Source organism: Odocoileus virginianus, chromosome 29, assembly GCF_023699985.2.
Source record: "Odocoileus virginianus isolate 20LAN1187 ecotype Illinois chromosome 29, Ovbor_1.2, whole genome shotgun sequence".
Taxonomy (NCBI): Eukaryota; Metazoa; Chordata; class Mammalia; order Artiodactyla; family Cervidae; genus Odocoileus; species Odocoileus virginianus.
This window is the reverse complement of record NC_069702.1, coordinates 1,678,899-1,702,695: the sequence shown is the minus strand read 5'-3', so window position 1 is coordinate 1,702,695 and position 23,797 is coordinate 1,678,899. Positions and strand designations below refer to the sequence as shown.

Sequence of the window (23,797 nt, the reverse complement as noted above, 5' to 3'; positions counted from 1 at the left end):
AAGGAGCCTTGTGTTTATGTGTGCTCTTTTAGAAATATCTCAATAAGGGTCTTTTAACTTGTGGTCTGGGCTTCCCTGGAGGCTCAGATGGTAAAGAATCCGCCTGCAATGTGGGAGACCTGGGTTCAGTCCTTGGGTTGGGAAGATCCCCTGGAGGATGGCATGGCTCCCCATTCCAGTCTTCTTGCCTGAAGAATCCCCATGGACAGAGGAGCCTGGCAGGCTCTAGTCCATGGGGTCACAAAGATTCAGACATGACTGAGCGACTAAACACAGCACAACCTGTGGTCTACGAATCCTTGCTAGCCACAAACCTCACCTGAAACTATGTTCAAAGTCTTGTGTATATGAACATACATGTATTTTTCTAGAGCGTTCTTAACTTTCATGATATTCAAAAGGAGGCCTGGTCTTCCCTGGTGGCTCAAAATGTAAAGAATCTGCCTGCGATGCAGGAGACCCAGGTTCAATCCTTTGGTCAAGATGATTCCCTGGAGAAGGCAATGGCTACCCACTCCAGTATTCCTGCCTGAAGAATCACATGGACAGAGGAGCCTGGTGGGCTCCAGTCCATAGCATCTCAAGAGCTGGACCCGACTTAGTGACTAAACCGCCATGACCCAACCACGCAATCACAGTGAAACGGCAGCTCCGCAGTGCTGGGCGCCTTGTGCACTTTACGGTCTTCACCCTGGGTCATCCTTGGGTCATCATTGCCACGATTCTGCCGGCTTTGTTTTTCTCCTGGGATGGATAAAGTGAGGCCACAAGCCAAACGACCTTCCCCAGGGTACGTAGCCGATCAGCCGTGGTGCCGGGCTCTGCTAGCGTCTGATGAGCCTGCTGGTCTGGGTACCACCATTCTCAACTATCTGTTGGGCTTGGTCTCGAAGACCCTGAGGGGTGAGTAGAGACCCTCTCCAGAGCCGCATATTCCAATGGTGTCTACACCATGTGATAAGAGGATGCTAACGTTCACTCTGCCCCCAAACTCTCATCACATGGCTTTCAAGGAAAAACGTGAGCACAGGCTGCAGTGTACTTCTGCCAAAAATGTGACTTGACTGATATTAACCATATATTTTCAAGGATAATTCTCTTTCAAAATAAAAAGTAATCACTGCTTTCAAAGGTTAATTTTTGTTTTAAACGGAAAACTTTTTAATACTGAGAACAAGAAAATTCTAAAACGCTTTCTTCTCTCCTCCCTTCCCTCTGCTTGTCCTCCACATAAGAGAGTAGGCTCTGTTTTTGGCCAGCGAATTGGTTGATTTATTGGTTTCGTTCTTCCTAGCACCATATCGGGGTGCGGAAGGGGAAGAGAGTGAGTGAGTCTCTTGCTCCCCACTGAGAGACCCAGCCAGGCGGTGTGACCCCTTAAAGCCCAGGCCTGCTGGCCGCCTGGGACCCCTGCTCTCAGGGGCTGGGCTCCAGAGTCTGCCTCCAGCGCCTCCTTCCTCACTTCCCTCGTCATCTGGGTGTAAAACCCCTGACTGGGAGAACCTCACCAGATGGGCAGAGCTCATCGCTGCCACAGCCCAGCCCTGGGAACGCACTCTCCCAGTGCTTCAGAGGGAACTCTGCCCCCCAGGAACAGCTGAGTCTTGGGGAAGCAGAAGGGGCACACCATGACACAGGCCAGAGAGGCCCAAGTGTCCATATGGACTCAGAGAGTAAGCAGCCTTCCCAGAGCCCTTGATAATGGAGAAGTGACCCAACAGGCACTTGGACACTGGAGCCAGCCTGCCTGGGTTGGAATCCTGATTCAGCTTCTTCCTGTGTGTCCTTGGTAAAATTACTTAATCTTTCTGCTTTTCATTTTCCATATCTGCAAATAGGGTTGTTATGAAGATTAAATGGATATCAAATGAGAGCATCCTCTGTGCCTGGCACATCATAAAAAAATAACTAATAAGTATTAGCAGATATCATCATCATTATCATCATTGTCATGGGTGGAAATGTGTCCCCTCCCACAAGATGTTAAAGTCCAAACCCCTCGTACCTGTGAATGTGGCCTTATTTGAAAATAGGTCTTTGCAGATGATCAGTTTAGATGAAGGGCTTCCCAGGTGGTGCTAGTGGTAAAGAACCCGCCTGCCAATGCAGGACATGTAGGAGATGCAGGGTTCCATCCCTGGGTCAGGAAGATTCCCCTGGAGTAGGAAATGGCAACTTGCTCCAGTATTCTTGCCTGGAAAATTCTATGGACAGAGGAGCCTGGCCAGCTGAGCAACTGAGCACAATTAAGATGAGGTCACTAACCAGTCCAAGTTCGATGCATGAAAGAGGGCACTCAAAGCCGGTGTACTGAGACATCCCAGAGAGATGGGATGGGGAAGGTGGAAGCGGGGTTCGGGACAGAGGGACACATGTACACCCATGGCTGATTCATGTGAATGTATGGCAAAAACCACCACAATATTGTAAAGTAATTGGCCTCCAACTAAAATAATTAATTTTAAAAAAAAGATGAGGTCGTTAGGGTAAGCTGTAATCCTCTATGACTGTGTCCTTATCAAAGGGGAAAGAGAGACGCAGAGACAGAGTTGTAGAGGGAAGACAGGGTGAAGACGTAAGGAAGCTTAAGAGGGAAGGTCTCCCTCGCAGCCCTCAGACGGAGCCAACCTACCAACACCTTCATCTTGGACTTCTGACCTCCCGAGCTGTGAGATGACGGCTTTCTGTCATTGAAATGGGTACTAGGAGATAGATACAGTCATCATCATCATTCTCACCCACAGCAACATGCGGCTCTTGAGTATGCCTTCTCTCTTTCCCTGAAGGAGCAAAGCCTCCCTGGAGGAGAGAGGGACCCCTTTGTGGAGTTCAGATTACCAGATCACAAAGCAAAGCTCTGATTGAGTGCAACTAAGCAGCGAGGTAGTGGCTAGGCTTGGCCCTGCCCAGTGCCCACTGGCTGAAGGCTCAGCAGATGCAGTCCCCCATCCTGCAAGCTGCCCTTCCCAGCCTGCGTTCCCCTCCTTCCACCTGGGACTCGAGAACCCAGTGGCGTTCCAGCGGCTGCCTTCTGCCTTTTCCCCCACAGCATCCACTCTATGCCTTCCCCTCAAAGAAGTATGTTGCATTTTATTTCTTGTTACCTATTAAGCTGGGATTGGCTCTCCTAATTGTCTGCGATGTGTTCGCCCCTCCCGTTGTCAGGTAATCGTGCTGTCCACGCGACTCCTAAAGCCGCTTAACATCCCTGAGCTGTTGTTTGCGACTGACCGGCTGCATCCAGACCTTGGCTTCTAAGCGTCTCCCAAGAAGATGAGCCCTACCTGAGCTGGAAACCCCAGTACTGTTATCTGTCTCCATCCAATACCTCCCAGACCAGTCTCCCTGTTACTAATCATGGTTATGACTAAATGTTGCCCAAAGGATCTTCGTAACCACACAGTGAAGTATTGCTGAGATTTTTTTTTTTAATCATTTTTCTAAAGGTATCAAACTGCCTTTCAGCTGGCCTAATTCATGATAATGCCCGTTTATCCTTACCCCTCTGTCTGTGATCTTTCTGATTCCACCTGCACGTTTGTTCATTCTAAACAAGTGCCTGTCGGTGAGTGTTGGTAGATTACAAGCCGTTTGATCTGCAGTTGCTCTAGGAGAAGTTAGACATGCTTTAGAATCATGGGTGTCAGGAAAGTTTGGTTTTCAAGATAATGTAGCTGAGGAGGGAACGTTGCAAATGTGATCTGAGGCTTTGTTTCTCTCTTGATCTGAGACATTTCTGAACAGGGGAGGAAAGGCGGGGGGTGGTAGGGCAGTGCGATCGTCTGCCTCTGTTGTAAATCTCCTGCCTTTACAAAGAGCTGCATTGTTCCTGTCTGCTTACTGGGCAGGGCTGCCAGCCTGCCTGGAACAGGAGTGGGGGAGAGGTTGATTGGAGCACTGTGACTGCCCATAAAAGGTTTCCTCTCCTCCCAGAGGAAGGCCCCAATAAAGATACCTGGTCCAGGAGGTCTAGGTTGGAACCCTACCCCTTATGACTTATGATTTCACATTTCTACTGATTACACATTTCTACTTCTTTCTTTTCTGTGAATCTTAGTCTTCCTTCTAGCCATAACAGAGAAGCCTAGACCCACAGAGTGGAATTGTATAAGAATTCCAGCAGAAAGGAACCTCTAGGAACCATGCATGTATAGGTGTATAGCTGATGGAAATTTCTAGCGTCTCTAAAAGATGTTTATAATAAAGAGGGAAAGCTGAAAAACAATGACTAGTGTGAATTAAACAGGTAGAAGAAATAAAATGTAAACCAAAATGTGTCTCTACTTATAGTTCTCTGCCAAACACTACCATTTTATGAGAAAACTGTAAAGTTGGAAATCATTTTGAGATGTCATCAAAGCAGGTTTTCTTGACCCCGACCTTCTTTATTTTGTCCAAGTATGTTTTCCACCTAACACTGGTTCTTTCATGGTGCTGAAATACTAGAGACCCCAGATGCTTCATTCATTCTACTCAGAAGTTTGAAATTGAGTAAGGGAGAAAATGGCAGATAGCCCCAAAGAAATGATCATTAAAGCAAAGATCACTCTTTTTAAAAATGAGTAAATAACCTCTTGAATTCCCTGGCAGTCCAGTGGTTAGAACATTTTCCCTGCAGTGGTCTGGGCTCAATCCCTGGTCAGGGAACTAAGCACGGCCAATAAATTAACTAATTCATTAATAAAGTAGATAAGTAACCTGTTGTGGGTCTCCAGTCTGTATTCATTTGACCACTCATTCATTCCCCATCCCCAGTGGCACGTGCCAGGCACTCCCCAACGTTCCGGGCCACAGCGGGGAAGGAGGCTCATCCTGGACTCCATGTTTCTCACAGAATGACCATCTGGTGCTTTTCCTGATGCCTGGGCCCTGTGAGAGGATCTGCTCAAGGTTAAGTTTTAAACCATATGTCTATATGCAAAGGAGACTTTCAGGAAATACAAAACTCAAACTGCTAACAAGCAGTTCCCTCTGGGAAGGAGTCTATTATAGGAGGACTAGGAAAAGGTAATGCCTCACTCTCAATGTGTTTGTGTCATTTGAATATTTTCACAGTAAATGTATTGACATATTACTCTTGGGCCTTTAATGTATTTTTACAAGTTGATTTTCTCTTGTATAAAAAGAATATTCCAAACCTTCTAACCTGAAGTGGTAAACAAAGGAAGTTTCTGATTGTAAATGTTACCCATCATCAGTTACTGTGTTCCCCAAATGCTCACAATACTAGATTAAATATAGCCAAAGGCAGTCTCTGAGTGTGTGGGGGGGGGGGGACGGGACATCAAAAGTTTAGCTTATAATCATCTTTTTCCATCTCTGGGGTCACCAGTTGTAGAAACTGAGCTAGGCAGACATCAGACAGACATCCAAGAAGGCTCTGGAGGAAAGGTGAGCTGAAAGAAGATCGTGGTGACCAGAGTTTGCTTTGAATAAAAAGGTGGGAGGGACAGGACAGGGTGCTTGCTCCTTGAATGAAAAGCAGGAGCAAAATGAAGACTCGGCGTCAGTCCTGCGAAGCGCCTTCAGCAGATAAGCAAAGAGCAGGGACTCCAGAAGCAGCACATCTGGCCCTGGGTGGAGGATGGGGTGGGGGGTGCAGGGAACAACTGTGCTCTTGGCATCCTGTGAAGCCGCGGTGGAGAGAACAGGGCTCCCAGCCTTGTCTGGGTTTGAGTCTCAGCTGGCCACTCCCAGCAGTGTGATCCTCAGGCCTCGGTGCCCCCATCTGTAAACTCCAGGTGGTAATAATGAGCAGTCCCCACCTTGTGAGAGGGCTGCTGTGGGAGGATCCCATCCCTAACACAGCTAGCCTGAGGCGCTGAGCAGGGTGGGTTTTCACTCCTGGTTTATTTATTGTAACAGGTAAAGCTCTGTAACTCCTAGTGGCCTTTTCCAAGTACCATGCTGACTTACCAGCAGAGACTCGGCGGGGCAGCCCCACACCGCCACCCCACACCGGAGTTACCCAAGGGCTCATTCCTAAGGGATTTCACCACAAGCTTGAGCAACAGCTTTATCCTCCACAGGGTATAAAGTGAATGTTGAAATCTCACTTTTCACCGGCACGAGGGGCTCACTGCAGGCAGGCCCGCAGCTCTGGAACCGGGGATTCGGGCAGGGTGGTGGCCAGGTGCTGACAGGGAGCCCCAGGCCAGGAGCATTCAGCCACCTCAGCCCACGACTCAGTGCCAGGCCGGCTGTAGAGAGTTCGGATGGTTTTGATTTGCAGCAGGGAGGAAGCTTAAAAGCCAGACATCTCTACAGACGAGGATCCGGTGCTGAGGCAGACGGGCTGTGGGCCGTGCTGGCCCCCGCTCCGGCCTGGATGTCTTTATTACTGAACTGGGACTGGAGGCCAGTGAGCAGCTGGCTGATGGCAAGAGCAGATGTGGCCTTGGCAGCCAGGCAGGCCCGGGCCAGGGAGGAGCCACGAGCGGGGGGTAGCAAGAAGGAGGCTAAGGCAAGCCTGATGAAGAGCACGGGGCCAGGACGGGCAGGACCCGCCTCTGCAAGCCAGAGACAGAAAGGCAGTGGTAGCTTGCTTAGAGGGGCCAGAGCTGCCAAGTCCTGAGCTGGCTGCCTGGCGTCTGGGCGTCAGGCAGACCTGGGTGGAGTCTTGAATCTGAATCTAACACTTAGGAGCTCATTTTTCTGAGCCTCCCTTCTCTGCGTCTGTAGAAGGGACTAAAGATGGACTGTGGGGTTGGTGTGGAGAATGAAAGTTATTTCAAATCCCCCTCCAGTGCTGGGGACGTAGGTTTTCAGTCAAGAGAAACAACGACTGGCTGTGTGATCCCAGCTTTCATCTCTCCGACTCTCAGTTTTCTCATCTTTAAACTGGAAGTGCTATCATTACCTTCCTTGCAGGATTCTTCAGAAGATTAAAGGAGATGGGTTGTAGTCTGGCATACTGTAAGTGCTCAGTAATTCCGATTCCATTCTTCACTCTCCTGAACACATACACACCTCTCCCCGCTTCTACCCAGGTGGCAGGGAGGCCATCCCCTACCTAGGTAGGAGGGGACCATCCTCGGTGCCACGTGATTGCAGATCAGATACTAAAAACAAACGAGGGATTCAGAGAGGAACAAAGGTAATGAAATAGGAAGATAAATTCGTGAGAACAAACCATGGTGTACTCTAGAACTGTAAATAGTCAAGTCAGCCTGAGACAGTGGACAGGAATGGAACGCAGGTGGTTTCCAGCCAGGGGTCAATCCCTCTCTTCCAGAGTGGCCTCCAGCAAAGCATTATCCCCAGGATGGATGAGAACCCTGAGACTCTTAAGCCCGAATTTCTAAAAGGAAGTTTGAGACTGAGTCCAGTGCAGTGGGGAGTGAGGGGCAATGGAGAAGTGCCAGGAGGTCAGGAAGGCCAGCTCGCGAGGGAGGAGCTCTGCCTGAGCGCTGCAGATTCCTGGAGCAGGTGGGATGGACAGGGAGGCAGCCGGGCGCCGCTCACAAACAGAGGATGTCCAGCACTGTTCTGCACCACTGCAAGATAAAGCCCCGGGGAAAACTCATCTTTATTTCCAGGACATGGTCAGAAGACCATTGTTAAGTATATAAAGATGAACCGCTCAATCACTGGACATTACTAATATAGCCACATAGGATGAATAAAGCCACACGTGAGCAGAATCTAGTCAGAGATCCTTGTCACTGCGTTTGAAAGGAGATACTTTTAGAATCTCCCATAAGCACCATTCCCTCCCTGTCCCCAATACTTTCTCAGAGGGTAGGTTAGGCTTGAAGTGTAGAAAACTGCCCTTCACCTAAGGAAGGTGTAGGGCATAGCCAGAAGCCCTGTCAAGAGCAGGCAGGACATTCACCCTGTGGGAAAACAGATCTGAGAGTCTGGCGTTGTCCCAGAGTAGACCCCCAGCTCTTCATTACGGCTGCTTCCCTCAGGCCCGAGGCCCCACACATGCAGCAGTGGCCCGCATATGAAATGCTGTGAAGGAGTAAGAACATTGAATATAGTCAGAAATTGATTCATGCCCTTTCTGTGAACTCAAGGACATCACTCTAAACTCAGAGCCTGTTTCTTTCGCCTGTAGATACAGTGATATTTCCTCCCCTGCCCTCCCCACAGGGTTATCCTGAGGGTTACATGAGATCAGATATGTGAAAGCACTCTCAAATACAAGGTGTAATTATTTGCCCGTAAAGGTGGTGACTCACCTGGCTTGTATGAAAGTTCTCCCTGGCCCAGTGGAAGCAGATGAGAGTTTTAGCACGTCACCTGGGGCAGGTGCCACAGGAAGGGGTTCCTGAACCGCCCCGCGTCAATGGCTGTGAGTTTCTACAACATGAGAAAAATGTGACTTTTCGAAAGCGGCATACCCAATGAAGGCTCGCCAGATAGGGCAAATAATAAGCAGTGGTCTTGTGTAAGAGCATGATCTTCCGTGGTTTAGCCAGGATATCTCTTATCAGCTTAAAATATAAACCCAGGCATCTGTCTTAGGTTTCCCTGGAGGATCAGGAAGGAAATGAATAGATGTGTTACTCTTGACTAGACAGCAGCAAATCAGAATTTACAAGCTCAAAGGCCAGGGCCTTTGACAAGTTATCTAACTTGTTTTCAAGTTTGTTTCCTCATCTGTAAAACAGGGATAAGAATAGAATGCACCTCAGTGGTTTGTTGGGAGACTCCAGGGCTCATCCCAGGAAGGCAGAATGCCCATTCGACCTGCCTGAGAAACACTAGGTGCTGAGACATACAGTCTGAAGGACAAAAGACGAACATTGCAATCAAGACCAAGTCAGATGTCTGCCCTTTTAAAATGAGCTTTATTGTACATAAAATAAATTAATTACAGTTTAAGCCAAAGCTTGAGTGGCTTTTTAAAGTGCATCTGTGTCGGGGATTCGGCAGTGGCCCCTGCATCTGTTCACTTGCTGTAAGATAGTGTTTCCACAGTTAAGCCACAACTCGGCCAGGTCTGGAAAAACCCGGCGTCATTGCTGTGTTTACACAAATCACACCAAAATTAACTGGACACATTTTGTTTTTCTGTACCTGAAGAAACAATCTGAAAAAAAAAAATTACACAGCCTCACAATTACTCAAAAGTCTGGGGCTGAAGAGTTTGTGCTCTCAACCAGCCAACACTTTCCCAACTCAGCATCCTCATACTGTGTCTGAGCCCAGAAGCTTACACATGTCTGCATATATAACATTCGGCCCATAAACTCCACTCTTTCTAGTAGGGTGGAGGTAGCATTTTCTTCTTTTTCTTAAAAAAAAAAAAAAAAAGAAAGAAATCTGAATAGCCTTCAGGTTTGAAAGTCATTCTATAAGGAAGAGTATTCCAGAGACACATACTTGTATTAAAAAAATCAATCCTTTCTCTTGGGGGGAGAAAAAGAAAGAAGAAGAAAAAAAGGAAAGTCTGTGAATGCTTAATCTGTTCTTTCATTCCCACTGTAAATCACATCAATATATTGGGTGAATCTACAACTGACTGTCATTTACAAGGTAGTTAACAAAATCCCAAGCCATCACCCAACCCCTCCCTGCTCCAGAGGGAAAGCCGTGGAGGCTGTTTGGCATCATCAGAGGTGGCTCGTTCATGCCGCATCAGTTCTGTCCCCCTGCTCAGGACAACACTTCCTCTCCTGGAGCGGTTCAACAGGCCCTCCTGGCCTCTCCGCTCCAGCCCTTCCTGGGACCACAAGTAACCACCAGCGTCCAACATTCCTGCATCACCCCGGACCCCTTCCCGGGAAGACCAAACCCCCTCGAGCAGCCCTGCTTCAAACGGAGGTGACAGTCCTGACTTTGGCTGAGAGGGCTTGCTTGAACCTCCTCTTCAGGTCCTGCATGTTGGGGGACTTGGGCCGAGGGATGAGGGAGGTCCGTCGCTTCTCCGGCGTACCACTGGGCTGTTGTTTGTGACTCACTTCCTTGCACAGCACATGGAAAGCATTGTAGACGTCGTTGTCATTCTCGCTGACAGACACCTCATAGAAGGAGCAGCCCAGCACGCTGGCCAGCTGCAGTCCGAGCTGAGGGTCCACCTGCTTGACATGCAGCAGGTCAGCCTTGTTGGCCACGACCACCACGGGCAGCCGGGTGCCCAGGTGCAGCTGCTGCACATGCTGGTGGAGCTGGCTGGTGAGCTCATAGCTCTTGTAGTCAGTGATGGAGAAGACGATCACCACGGCGTCCGCCCAGCGGATGCACCTGTTCAGCTGCTCGCTGCAGCTCAGGCCGTTCTCGTGGACCTGGAAGAGACAGGCGAGAGCGAGATGAAGGGCAAGGGCCAGAGAGAGCCCTGGCTCAGCTACAGAGCATTCAAAAGAGCCTTGGGCAAGAACACCAGGTTGCAGGCCGTCAACAAGTTCTGTCCCCCCACACTTTAGCTTTCTCGACAATATGTTGATCCAGCTGCATGGAGCTGGAATAAATAACAGAGCAGCTCACCACACTCAAGTGGAAAATTGACCTGCAGAGAACTCCATGCAGAGAGAGACTTTGTAGTTGCACAAAATGGGAAATTAACTGGCTAGACAGTAAGTCTGGGGAAGTAAAGATAGGAGCTGGAAGCATTTAAACCTGGATAACTGCCCAGTTCAAGAGGGAAAACACACACACACACTAGCATGGCTCTTTGTCTATAGAGTAACTTTCTACAGTGTAAGAGTGAGTCTGAGGATTTGGAGACGATACCTAGATGTTTGATTTTTAATGCCAAAAACATAAATGTAAAAACTGACCTTTTAAACCCTAGCACGGGCATTCTGCCAAATCCAAGTGTGTTTGGTTTGGTCTTTCCTGCTGAGTAAAATCGTCCTAGAAGATTTCTGCCCCTTTAGCCAAGTCTCCCATCTAGGCTAAGACTGATCAACAGCCAGATACAACTAAAGTGTCAAGCAATATATAAAAGCCTAGACTTGACTCCCCAGGTTTCTTTCCTTCTTCGGCACAAGGTACTTTGAAAACAGGAGAATAATTCTGCGGCCAAGCAGACTCCCCTTAGACTTAGTCACGTATCTCAGACACTCACCTGAATACCTGGAGTGTCTTGAACCTGAATAGCCAGGGTTTCACCTTCTATTTGGACTTGTCTGGTATAGAGATTACCTACAAAGGGGGGAAAAAAAGATTATGTCCTTCCTTCTTATACAACTTTTAAAACATTGTAGGGAGGAACAAAAAATTGTAGGATAATTTTTACCTAGAAATTATAACCTGAACCAATGCACAAAATCAGCTATAGTCTATTCTATTTAATGGACTTATTTCAGATGTTTTTTTTAAAACAAATGCAGTTTCAACCCTGCATAGGCAGGTTTATTAAAACCAGGACAAAGCTTGTTACGTTCTTGGAAACTTAATTGCCTAATTCTAAACAAAACTTACATGTTTAGAGAATTTTCTTGGAAAAAAATTGTTCTTGTTCTATTTTCATACTCATCGCTCTTTGGCACCAATTTATTTTTTAGCCATTAGATATAATGGCTTAGTGGGCAGATCTTGTCAGTAAATTCACAGCCAACATCATCAACTGGAATAAAATTGTAACATAACATAGCTGACTCTACATCAAAGCAGAAGGCTGCCATGCCTTATCTGGGGATGGTTTATAGAGTACATGTGAAGTAATCCCCTGTAGGTACTTCATATGGTCTAAGGACTTAAGCAATTTGCTAGCCGAGCATAGGTAGAAAGCCCTTAGGCCTCCCCAGTGGATAGCCTTAATCACAGGGATTGAAAGGATGTCCAATCATTTATTCAGGAACTCTCCTCCTAGAATTTTACCATGTAGTTATTTTTCTTTGTTAAGAAAAGAGAACTTTAGGTTTACAACTGCGCTCCTTTGGCCTCTGCTTTAAAAGGTCACCTCTGAAAGGCAGCCAACAAAGAAGGTGAGGGGTGGGGGTAGGCGCTGGCCATCTTTTTTTTTTTTTTCTTTTTTATGACTTTTGCAGGAGTGTTTTGAAGGGAGAGGCTCTTGAGTACAAAGGGTGCTTCCAACTGGGGTCCCTATAGTTAAAACATACCAAGGAGAATACTTTCAGGCACTTGATAAAATGATGAATGGGCTTGGAATGGAATGAGGCCAGATGGCAGTTATGGGGGGGGGGGGGGGGGCACACAGGAGGGGGCTAGGAAAGTTGGAAGTGGCAGGATCCCAGTGCTCTGGCTGTCACTCTGAAGGAACCTGCCTGGTAGACACTTAAAAAATGAGAACAGCAGTACTAGTGCAGGCTGAGAGCACTTTCTTCAAATACATTTCCTCACCTGCGTTTCTTTCATAGTCGCCGATGAATCGTTTGGTGAGGAACCGGACCACGAGAGCTGCAGGTGAGAAAAGAGAAAGGAAAGGGGCTTAGCCTTGGCCAAGAAGGTAGACTGGTCTCCCTCCCCCAACCCCCACCCTAAAAAACAACTCTCAGGGAAACCCAGCCACCAAGTGAAATTCCTACCCTGCAGCGCTCTGACCCTACTTCCAGACACAACGGCGAGGGGCTAGGAGGCATTGTGAATTACGGCTCTGTCCAGCTGGAAGGGTCATTTGGCCCACCCCCACTCTCCGAGCCCGGCCGAGCCACACCTAAGCCTGCCCGCAGACAAACGTCTTTCCTAACCTTAAAGAGCTTCAAGAAGGGTTACATTCACTACCTCCCCTTGCTGTGCCAGGGGCTCAAAACCCCGAAACTTCGAATCCCAGTTGTGTCGGTTGTGTAGAGGGCCGTCAAGCCATTTAGGATCAGTTTGTTTCCCTCATCTGATGGAGGGGGGAGTGGAAACGAAGCTGTCTGAGGTCCTTCCCGAGGGATCGCGGATCAATAGGAGAGGGTGGGAGGTCCGGTTGCAGCTCCAATCTCTACCCCAAGCCCGCTTTAGTCGCAACTGCCTGCGGGGGCAGCCGAACTCCAGACCGAGAGTTAAGCGGGTTCTCGCCGGAGCGCGAGGACTCACCAGTCTTGCCCACGCCACTGGCGCCCACCACGGCAATCTTGACCAGGCGGCGGCCCGCGGCCCCCAGGCAGCAATCGGCTGCGGCAGCGCTGCCCTGGGCGGGGTACTCGGCGATGGTGCACATGTTCTGAATGAGGCGCATCGCCGCTTCAGCCGGGACTTCACCGCGGGGAACGGGACCTGCAGGGCAGGAAGAGGATCGCACTGCGCGACAGCGGCGGGAGGACCAGGCAGAGGACTCCGCGGTTGAAAAAGAAAGGCGGTGGAAAAAAAGAAAAAGAAAAAGCACCGGAGAGGACGCGGCGGCCAACTAGTGCAGGCTCAGGCTCCGGGCTGGGACTGCAGCCGGGTTGCGCGCGCGCTGTTTTCTCCGCGACTGGCCCCACCCCTCGCTTCCCGCGGCCAATCTCGGGGCGTCCTGCGCGAGGCCCCGCCCACGGCGCCGCTCCGCGCGCACCGCGCCCCTGGGGTCTCTCGGAGCCAGTGCGGGGCCCCGTGAGGCGCGGGGGAAATGGGGCAGGCAGCCTGGGAGGGAGCAACGGGGACTGGAGGCGACCGCGCAGCCAATGGCGGGCGCCGGGGACAACAGCGCCGGGCGCGGGCCTAAGTCCCGCTGCGCCGACACGGGGCAGATGCTGTGGCTGTGGGGTTGGGGGCGCCTCGGTTCCGGGAAGAGGGGCTGGGTCTGGGATCGGCGGTGGAGAGATGTCTGCAGCCTGTCTGCCTGCCTGCCCACAGGAGCGCCGCCCCGGTCCCGCATGAGCTTTCCTAGGCATCTGCACCCGCCCGGATGCCCAGCCCGCCCGCCTATTCTCGGCGGCCTGCGGATCTCTGGGCCCAGCCCCGCCCACCCACGGGGAACCTGCGCCCCGGAGGCCGGGGCCGCGAGGATGTGAGCGCTTGGGGTCTCTCGTCTGGATGTCCAGCTGCGCGCTTGTCCACTACATTCGGAAGACATTGACTCGGGTGCCTCTGGGGCGGCATCCCGGGTCACAGATTTGACTACAATGGCAGTCTGTTAAAGGACCCTGTACCCACTCCCACTTTGACGTTGACTTTGGCGGGTTGAGAGGTGGGAAATAAAGTCACCCTTCTTGTTCTACCTCTTCTTGGCCGAATGACAAGCTCACGTGAACACACATATGGTCTGGTGCGTGTACAGCACACCCAGAGGCAAATCTAGAAGTAATTATAGAACAAGCTTTCTAGCGCCTCACACACATCACACCTCCTCCAGGAGCTGTGAAAAGGAAAGAAACGGTTGCCCCAGCTGTCACGGGATACTGACCAGATTGGGAGGCAAACAGCATCTGAATTTAGTCTCTGGTTATGAGGAATGGCAAGGTCAGTTAAGTGACTTGATGCCAGTTTGCGCTCATAAAATCCCAAGCTCCAACCCCTCACCTCCTCACCAAGGAAAGGCATCTGCATCCCCCATGCAAGCAACGTTCTGTAGCTGGAACTGCTGCACAATGTCACCAGACACTCAGGCTGACCGCCTACCCATCCCCCCATCTCACCCCATCTCCTCACTACCCCCCAACCTTGCCGGCCCCCAAATCTTCCAGAGGCTTTTATCCTAGAGGTATATGAGAGTAAATACCATGGCCCTGTGTCCACACCCACATTAAAGGATAAAACGTAAAAGTAAAGTAAACCAATTCCCTTATCTACACATCAGGCATCTAGTTCAACTCCCCCTTCCAACCTTGACTTCACTGACCAGGTATGTGACAGAATTTATGATGCTGACCCAGTTCAGACGCTGAGATGAACTCTCTGGCCTGTCACGGTTTAGGTGTTTGCAGGAACTCAAGGACAGAAAAGGAGAGTAATCTCAAGTTGCTTGGCAGCAAGTCTGCTAGAAAAGGCAACATAATTAGCAAGACACACAACCTTAGCCACAAATATAAGGAAACATTGGCTTCTAGGGAGGTATCAAGAATGACAGAAATTCAGCCATTTGAGTCTGAAGGGAAAAGATATGTCCAAAATGCACTATGTTTTTCTGTATGGTTTGACTCAAACTTGAATTTTGCTGTTCATAGACACTCCAAAGAAATGTGCCTTTTTTTTTTTGCCATAAAATCAAATTTAGGAAGACTGTAATTACAGGTAACCATGTACTTTTTAACCCACTCCCCGCTCCAAAAAAAGGTGATAATTCTATCATGCTTACATGGTAAAATAATTGTGTACTCTATAAAGTTTTTGTTTCACTGTTTTTTATACACACACACACACACACACACACAGAGACATACAAAAGTTGTCAAGGGGAAATTTGCTTTGAATCATTTTAGCTTCTGGAGCTTGATTTTTCAGTACCATGAGCCTGTACCAAGCCTATGATTTTTCTGTCTGAAACACAAAGGCTGAATTTGGTATTCTTATTTTAGGTCTAAACGATCTGACTGTGCTTTAAAGAACACAGGAAGGAAAGGAAGAAGAAAAAGATGGGGGAAAGCTCTTCAGATTCCAAATATCAAGCAAAGAGCCTACCTACCTCCACCCCACCCTGCCTCAGACCATGACACTAAGAGTTACCCCTTCTCAGAAACACAAAGAATTAATATAAATGAAGAGGAAGGAGCAGGAGAATTGATGTACCTTGAAGGCTTGTTTTATTCCAGGCTTCAGGTTAGGGATTTAACAAGCAAAAATCTCCTTTTTCCTTCATGAAGTGCCATCATCACTTCCCATTGCAGTTTTCCGTTGCTGCTTAGCAAACCGCCCCCAGCCTCCATGTCTCACAGTTCCGTGGTTGGCTGTGCTCAGCTTGGTGGTTCTCCACTGGGGTGTCTCGTGTTGTTGCAGTCAGCTGGCAGCTGGGCTGGAGTCATCTGAAGCCTCATCTGGGCTGGACGTCTGAAATGGCTTCTTCACTGACATCTCTGCGTTTCAGCTGACATGGCTGAAACAGCTGGGGACTGGCCAGTGTCTCTGTCTTGCCTCTCAGTGTGGTTAGCTCAGGCTCGCTCACAGCACGGTGGGTGGCTTCCTTTAGCAGGAGTGTTCTACGGAAGGAACAGAAGCTGTCCATCTCTTAAGGCCTGTGCATGGCAACTGGCACGGCATCACTTCAGCTACATTGGTCCGTCCCAGAACCCACCCAGATTCGGGAACAAGGGGAACAGGTCCTCCTTCCTGAAAAGCAGACGCTGACATCCTCACCAGCTTTCCAAACATCTGATCCATTGCTCCTAAGCCTTCCATGGTATTTGGAAAGGGCTAAAGGACTGAGCAAGAGAAAAGGAAAGGTGCTTGCCTAAAGGAACAAGAAACACCCACTGGAGGCGAGTCTCCTGCATCTTCACTGAGGATGGCTTGTAAGAGCCTTTCAATCATTCTATTTTAAAAATTAAGAAGAACTATGGCTCAGAAACAGCATCTGGATGAAAGAGGGGAGAGAATTCATTTTGAGCTACTCGTTTTCCAAGAGCTTTCTGAGTGTGGAAATAGCACCAGATGGAAGTAAGTGTAATAGAGGGTTTTTGCCCAATGGCCCTGTGCACTGTGTGTTGAATGTCTTGCAGTTCTGTGCATTCCACTGCAGGGAGTCATGCCTGGGACACAGTGGGGGCACATGATTTTTTAAAATTGTCAACCTTCTCTTTAGCAGAGGCTGGACTGAAAGAATAACTCAGCCCAAGAGACAAAAGAGGGAAGGCAGATTGGAAATCAAATAAAAAGGATACAGGCACACATACACATACCTCTCGCCATTAGAAGGATTACCTATTGACCAGAACAATATAACATTGAAAAAAGTTAAGATCTTTAAGTTCCTCCAATGGGCCTTCCCTCCCCTCTACATACCTTGGTTAGTTTCTATGGTAGCGAATGACCCACACTCCCCACCCCCCTTTCCACACTCAGGGAGAAAGAAGAACTAGTGTTCTGCAATTATAATCCCTTGCTGCTCTACCAGATCTTATCTTTCTTATTCTGGAAGATTTCCTCCACTCTCTTTCTCTACTTCAATGTAGTGTGTAAAGTGAAGGTAAGAGAAAAAGTGGAGATAATCCTCCTTGTCCTTCAGGGCAAAACTGGAGATTTTCTTCTCCTCTCAATGATTTATATCTTAAAGCCTAAGTTGTTTTTTTCTGGCAACTTAGAAGACCTATTTGATAAGTAATCTGATGACAGTGGGGCTTCCCAGGTGGCGCTGGTGGTAAGGAACCCACCTGCCAATGCAGGAGACATAAGAGATGCGGGTTCAATCCCTGGGTCAGGAAGATCCCCTGGAGAAGGGAATGGCAACCCACTTCAATATTCTTGCCTGGAGAATCCCACGAACAGAAGAGCCTGGCAGGCTACAGTCCATAGGGTTGCAGAGAGTCGAACATGACTGAAGCAACTCAGCACACACACACTGATGACAATGCTCAGAATATATTCAAGTTTTAAACATTACTTGGAGCAGCTAGTGAATTTCCACTGTGTTTTCATGGAAAGTAAGAAAACTCACAGGGTGCATTTTCCCAAAGCCTTTTAAAACATTGAGCATTAGGAACTGACTGCATTAATTCCTAATTATTAGGACTGCATGTTGTTAGTTCCAGGACTGCATTATCAATAAAGCCATGATTCGGGCTCCCTTAGTTAAATGAAAAGTCTTGCAATATTGGCACTGGACACTGTTAATTTTCTCTGAGATCGTTTTCTTCTTCTTTTCCCCAGCGCAAAGAATCCTGCAAGCATGCAAGGATCCTGCCCCTTCTCTCTCCAACCCATCATTTGCCCAGAAGACTAAGGAGCGAAGAGGAATAAGAATTGGTCCTGTAGGAGTGATGCTCTTGGGATATTGACAGGATTCTAAGATCAGGTGATAAACATAAGAAGAAATGGTTCAGAAAGAATCAGACAATTGAGCCAATTGTTTAGTAGAATCATTGGTTCCAAATTCCTAAGCAGATTGGACACACCTAATATTTGCTCTCTAACTTTCCTTAAGGTGCTTAAAAGGTCACCTCAGAACACTATGGTCATCCTTATTTGTCTTTGCAGAGAAAGCAAAACCTCTCCCCACAGCCTCAGCTTCTAAGTATAAGGTGAGAAGCTAAAAGGAAATTAAAACCTCATAAATATCCACCCGTGTTATGAGAGAACAAACTTCTACTTGCCTTCATTCCAAGATCACCTATACGGTGGAATTAACAGGACTGAAGTCTTGTTTGGGGCCAAAGCTACAGATTCTCACTTCTTTAATTAGCTCTCAAAATCACAGGAACCATCAAATACTTTCTAAGCCCTAATTAGCATCTCTGGCTCAGGCCATTCAGGAGTGTCTAAAATATCGCAGGTCATACTGTGAATTGTAGAAATGGGGCCCCAGGTTAGCTGAGATAGGTAAGTTACTTGGTTCATGAAATATAAATCATGATGTGATCATTTCTTAAACAAGCTTGAAATCCAGTCACTGCCAAAAAATAAGAAAACATTTTCATTCCAACAGAACTCTGTGAGAGGTTAGGATTTGCACCAAGATATTTTCCTTGTTAATGCATCTCCCTTCTGATTAAAAAAGAAAATGGATAGCAGATGAGAAAAACGTGATGCGATCGCTTTTAGGAAATGCACAAATGACTCATGTACTCACTTGATTTGACAAGGGTACTGGTTTCTATATAAAGAAGCAAACTAGTCCCAAAATAGAGCTTCACACAGCAGAATGTAGCTCATAGAGGAGTTACACATTCCAAGCCTGAGGAACATGAAGCTTGGTATGCTGGGCCATCTCTGCCGGGAATGTTGTGTGAAGTCCATTATTAATTCATGTGGAATGTAAAGCTAGCCGCTCCGTGACCTTAGCGTTTGTCAAGCTACGAAAACTCCAGTGTAGCCTGAGACAGTTCTTACTTTGCTCTAAAAGCAAACAACAATGACTTAATTTTTTTTTTTCTTTTGCAGAGAATATGTGAAGGTGGTTTAGTCGCTAAGTCGTGTCTGACTCTTTGCACCCTGTGGACTGTAGCCCGCCTCTCCGCTGTCCATGGGACTCTCCAGACAAGGATACTGGAGTGGACCGCCATGCCCTCCTCCAGGGGCTCTTCCAGGCCCAGGAATTGAACCTGGATCTCTTGCACTGCAGGCAGATTCTTAACCAACTGAGTCGCCAGGGAAGCACCTAAAGAATGTGTACTCCCATATCAACTAAAAAAACATGTTTAGCTCAACAGTAAATAAATTATAACAGCTTTTGTGCCATATATACATTGAATATCCATTGAGATTAGGCATGTGAAAATGCTCTGTAAATTATAAAGGTTTAATACTTTTATATCTTCACTATGAGAATGAAGCAGAGTAATTTTCCAGCCTGGATCATCCCATAATCAGTTGTTGGGAAGTAGTCCGTTGACAATGGGCTTTCCAGGTAGTGCTGATGGTAAAGAATCCACCTGCCAATATAGGAGACATAAGAGATGCAGTCTCCATCCCTGGGTCAGGAAGACACCTGGAGGAGGGCATGGCAACCCACTCCAGTATTCTTGTCTGGAGAATCGCATGGACAGAGGAACCTGGTGGGCTACAGTCCATGGGGTCACAAAGAGTCAGACACGACTGAAGCGACTTAGCACACACAGGTCTATTTACATTTCAGTCAAATCCTCCCTCAAATCCCTCTTTACCTGGGCCTGACTGTGGAGACAGGCTGCAAAGAGCGAGGCTGAATAAAGCCTTTCTTGTGTTTATTTGTCAAAACATGCAGCCAAAGCATTCCTCTCTCCCTATCTGCAGGCAAGAGGTGGAATCATGTCTTTTGGACCAGCCAGTGTACTGCTCATCAAGCAGACCCACTCTGACTCTAGGGCAGAATGCGGCCGGCTCCCTGAGGTCATGGCGCACACCCAGCCCAAGAACATGTGGAGAGCGATTTCCAGGCAGCTGTGATATACAGTGGCCAGCCCAGGGATTCCTCACATCGGCCAAGCAGCATCATAGAGGAGCCCTAAGCCGCTTCCCCCTCATTACTGTGGAACAGCCTTGACCTACAGGAGGCCCTTCTGTGGCATGACTGTCCTGCTCCTCCATCCTTCCTCCCCAGTTCACCCGGCAGGCCCAGGGCCACTGGAATACGCCGCAGCGTGCTGTATCCTTCACCCTTCATACTAGACTCTTTGCGTGTTTGTTGTCCGACTCTCCACTCCGGAGTGTAAGCCCCACGCAGTAGAGATGTGCTGCTCCGTCTCCAGACCCAGGAGCAGGCGCGTCGCACGTGCCCCCACTTACTCATCTTGGCGCTCAGGCGCTCAGTCGTGTCCGCCTCTTTGCAATCCCATGGACTGTGGCCCGCCAGGCTCCTCTCTCCAGAGGGTTCTCCAAGGAAGAATACTGGAGTGAGTTGCCGTGCCCTCCTCCAGGGGCTCTTCCCAGCCCAGGGATCGAACCTGGGTCTCCTGCATTGCAGGTGGACTCTACATCTGAAGCACCCAGGAAGCCCACTAACCCTTATCGGTATTGTGAAAAGTGAACAGATGAAAGAATCTGTGCATTTTCTATGGACTGAGAAAGGAGGTGGTGAAGAGAGCCTGGGACGCTAGAACTGTGGATGGGAATGGTGGGGGAGTCAGGACCAGAGTGGGCACAGAAGGGGGAGTGGGGAGGAGAACACAGATGGAGAAGGCGTCAGAGGTGAGGCAGGCTCCCCGGCTGCTCCAGGCTCTGACTCAGCCTTGGCTCACTGTTTCCACTGATGCCAGGAGACGGACCAAGAGGGTGGCTTTGGACTAAGAGGGTGGCTTTGCAGTCGGAGGGTCCTGTCAGGTGGAGAAGATGGAGAGGGTGCTCCGGCTGGCTGACTAGGGGCTTGGGAAGCAGAATTGAGGCCAATGGCCCAGACTCGGGGAGAGGACGAGGAAATGACAGGAGGTGGTGAGGATAGCTCAAGGAGAACATAACAGGCAAGTCAAATCCACTGAAACGCTTCAGAATCCAAAGGACCAGCTAAAAAGAGACCAGGGATATGGGGGGGTGTGGCTCAAGCAACAACATTCCACGCGGGTAAGGAGGAGCAGAGAAAGGGGTGTGGCATCCCAGGGAGCTAAGGGAGTGAGTTTATCTGGGATTTGGATGGGCGGGTGATTCTGGAATCTACATGGGCAGGTTGTCTGTGAGGAGGGAGAGCGTAATGGTGAGTGACTCCAGGACCTTCCCGGCGGCCAGTCCCTCTGCTACACAGCCAGCCTCCAGTCTGTGCAGAGACAGGCAGGCCGGACCATAAGCTCACGGGGGCCGGGACGGTATTCTCGGTGCCTGGCAAGTGTCTGGCACATACTGGTGGTGGTTTAGTTGCCAAGTCGTGTCTGACTCTTTTGTGACCCCACGGACTGTGAACTACCAGTCTCCTCTATCCATGGGATTTCCCAGGCAAAAACACTGGAGTGTTTTTGTTCTTCCATTTCTTTCTCCAGGGGATCTTCCCAACCCAGCAATCAAACCTGGGTCTCCTGCATTGCAGGCGGAGTCCTTATCAACTGAACCACTGGGGAAGCAGGTCTCGGTAAATAGTCTGATTAAAATTAATGACTAGAGGAGATTTTGTGCAGGAACAGGTCCGATGTGGCTTTCTATCCTTTATTGTCTCGTGTGGGTCTTAGCTGGTCCTAAGGGGACTTATGTGCCTTCCCTGACAATGATAATTAATACTGATTAGGCATAGGCCACATCACAGGCACTGTTCCAAGTGCTCCATATGTATTGAGTCAGTTAATTGTCGCCACAAACCCACAGGACAAGGCTAATACTGCTGTCTCCTTGTTTAATGACAAGCCCAGAAAAGCTCAATAGTTTGCTCAAGATGACATAGGTAAAAAGTGGGAAAGGTGACGTCTGAACCCGGACAGTCTGGCTCCAGAGCCCCACCACCCACAGCCTGCTGCCCACCTCTCAGCACTGTCCCACTGCCCCGGGGCCAAGTCCCCTCTATCCTCAGCCTTCATCGTGCTTGTTCATCTTCTGTGAAACTTGCAGGTGGAGGGGCTTTGCATTTGGAAAGGAAGATGTGAAATGCAAGGACGAGAGGGCAGCTGCCTGGGGAAAGACTGGAGTCCCAAGTTCTGTGTGTGTGCTGTGTGGTGTAGCAGGAGTGCAGCTGTTAAAATGACTTCTCATGTGTATTTAAAAACGGCTTCTCATATAACCCACCAGGGTAAGAGCGTTTCCCAGCTACAGCTACAGGCCTGAGACATGACCAGGGTGTCACTGTGTCAATTTAGGATCAGAGCCCAGAAAGTCAAGGATTGGTTCATCAGGAAACCAACAACAAAATAAACACTCTCAGCTTATTCCCAGGGTGGGAAGAGGAAAGAGTATCACTTCTTAAATTTAACTTAAGCATCCAGTTCAACTATCTCTTCCTTTTGCCCAGAAGTCTCAAGGTCTGAAAAAGAGACTATAGTCAGCCCTTCACAACTATGGGTGCAAAACCCACAGAAACGGAGGGAAGACTTAGCATCTGTGGGTTTTGGCCACTGAGTGGCCTGCTGGAACCAATGTCCCGCCGGTCCTGGGGGACTGGGTACTTAGAAATGGGTCGATGGAGTAAAATTCCATGTAACCCCAACTGTAAGCCAGGTACTCTGCTTAAGGTACTTTAAAAAAAGGAAAAGTGGCATTTGTCTATTTCTTTTTCCACCTCCTGTTCTTCTATTATATAACATCAACCCTATTCAGAGCAGAGATAATGCCTCACAATAGGCCCGGTGCTCAGTGACCAGAAGCACATTTGCTGAACACTGGTGGCTTTTGACAAATGCCACAGCCCTACTTGAGTGTTTAGTCATTCATAGGCCCTCTGATTGCTTCGTATGTTCTTCCCATGTGACCATTATGTACAGGTAACAGGCTTCAGCAGGGGTTCAGAGGAGAGGATTCTAGTTTGTTCTGCATCCCTGGCAAACATGCGTTCAATTGTCCTCAACAACGTGATGCTGAAAGTTTGAAAAAACTGGTACTTTTTCAAATGTTAACAGAAGAAGGTACATCAGACATACTAGGTATTTAAATTTACTTGTTTAAACTGTCATGTGTAGGGGGCTATGTGAAGGTCACTGAAATAATTTGGCATGATTCCTGTTCCCAGGGAATGTGTAGTCTGCTTAGGGAGGCAAGATTTACAGAGGGAAGAATGGGTGATATATTGTGATGCATACAAAGAATGTCAAGTTGTACTTACGGAGAAAGAGGAAGATCAATAGGGCTGGAGTGGCCAGAGGAGGTGGCTTAGGAGAGCTGAACGTGGAGCTAGACTTTGAGGGGCGAGTGAGCCTTGGATAAGAGAGCGCATTTAAAAGAGGAATGAATGTGGCGTCGTGGAGAGGGGTAGAAGACGCTGCCCTGATAAAGGAACAGTGTCGGCCTGGAGTGGGAACTCGGCCTGGGTGAGTAAGATGTAGCCAGAAGGTGGAGGCATTTGGAAGCTGGCTGGCAGGGCAGCTTGTTCTGGGGCCCAAACCCAGCAGGGAGCCCCATGGTCCCTCAGGCACACGGTGCTAGGACAGTGGGAGTTAGGGAAGCAAAGGGAATGAGAGGAAACTTGCAGACCGCAGTCGCCGTCGGCAGCAGACCACAGGATGGCCACCTACTGCACCGCGCAGGGCCTCCACTCAGCGCCCTGCGGCGGCCCCGACAGGGAGGAAATCCAGAAAAGAGGAGCTGTATGTGCACGTATCGCGGATTCACTGTGCTGGAGACCTGACCCTGACACAGCGCTCCGGAACAACCGTACCCCAATAAATATTAATAAAATAAAAGAGAGTGTCACCTTAAAAAAATAGAGAACAACCTTAGCAGAACAAAGTGACCATGGTTTAATGGCTAGCTTGAATTATAGTCCATTTCTTTTTTTTTTGGAGGC

General features: G+C 48.7%; 2 protein-coding genes and 1 long non-coding RNA gene across 3 annotated transcripts in view; 2 read left to right on the top strand and 1 right to left on the bottom strand.

Annotated features, from left to right (window-relative positions):
• SCFD2 (sec1 family domain containing 2) overlaps positions 1-4,702 on the top strand; it is a 391,117-nt gene extending 386,415 nt beyond the window's left edge. Inside the window, exon 9 of the mRNA XM_070458048.1 lies at positions 3,166-4,702. Within this exon, the coding sequence (XP_070314149.1) occupies positions 3,166-3,258 (93 nt within the window). The 3' untranslated portion in view covers positions 3,259-4,702. The remainder of the gene's footprint in view (positions 1-3,165) is intronic.
• Positions 4,703-8,779: 4,077 nt separating this feature from the next.
• Positions 8,780-13,304, bottom strand: RASL11B (RAS like family 11 member B). The gene is made up of 4 exons (XM_020901302.2): positions 12,937-13,304; positions 12,256-12,312; positions 11,018-11,094; positions 8,780-10,235 (listed from the first exon to the last, which is right to left on the bottom strand). Exons 1-4 carry the CDS (start codon positions 13,076-13,078, stop codon positions 9,765-9,767), a joined length of 747 nt encoding a protein of 248 aa, XP_020756961.2. The 5' UTR covers positions 13,079-13,304; the 3' UTR covers positions 8,780-9,764.
• Positions 13,305-15,628: 2,324 nt separating this feature from the next.
• Positions 15,629-23,233, top strand: LOC139032009 (uncharacterized). Its single transcript, XR_011484547.1, has 3 exons — positions 15,629-16,410; positions 17,620-17,764; positions 19,681-23,233. It is a non-coding gene; the product is annotated as an uncharacterized lncRNA (long non-coding RNA).
• The last annotated feature ends 564 nt before the right edge of the window (positions 23,234-23,797 follow it).

Bases quoted from the DNA above. Each gene is read 5' to 3' on its own strand.
- RASL11B (XM_020901302.2), bottom strand. From the start codon at position 13,078: ATGCGCCTCATTCAGAACATGTGCACCATCGCCGAGTACCCCGCCCAG. The intron at 12,313-12,936 runs GTGAGTCCTCGC...TCTCACCTGCAG, and splicing joins CAGTGGCGTGGGCAAGACTG to CTCTCGTGGTCCGGTTCCTC. The intron at 11,095-12,255 runs GTGAGGAAATGT...CCCCCTTTGTAG, and splicing joins CGACTATGAAAGAAACGCAG to GTAATCTCTATACCAGACAA.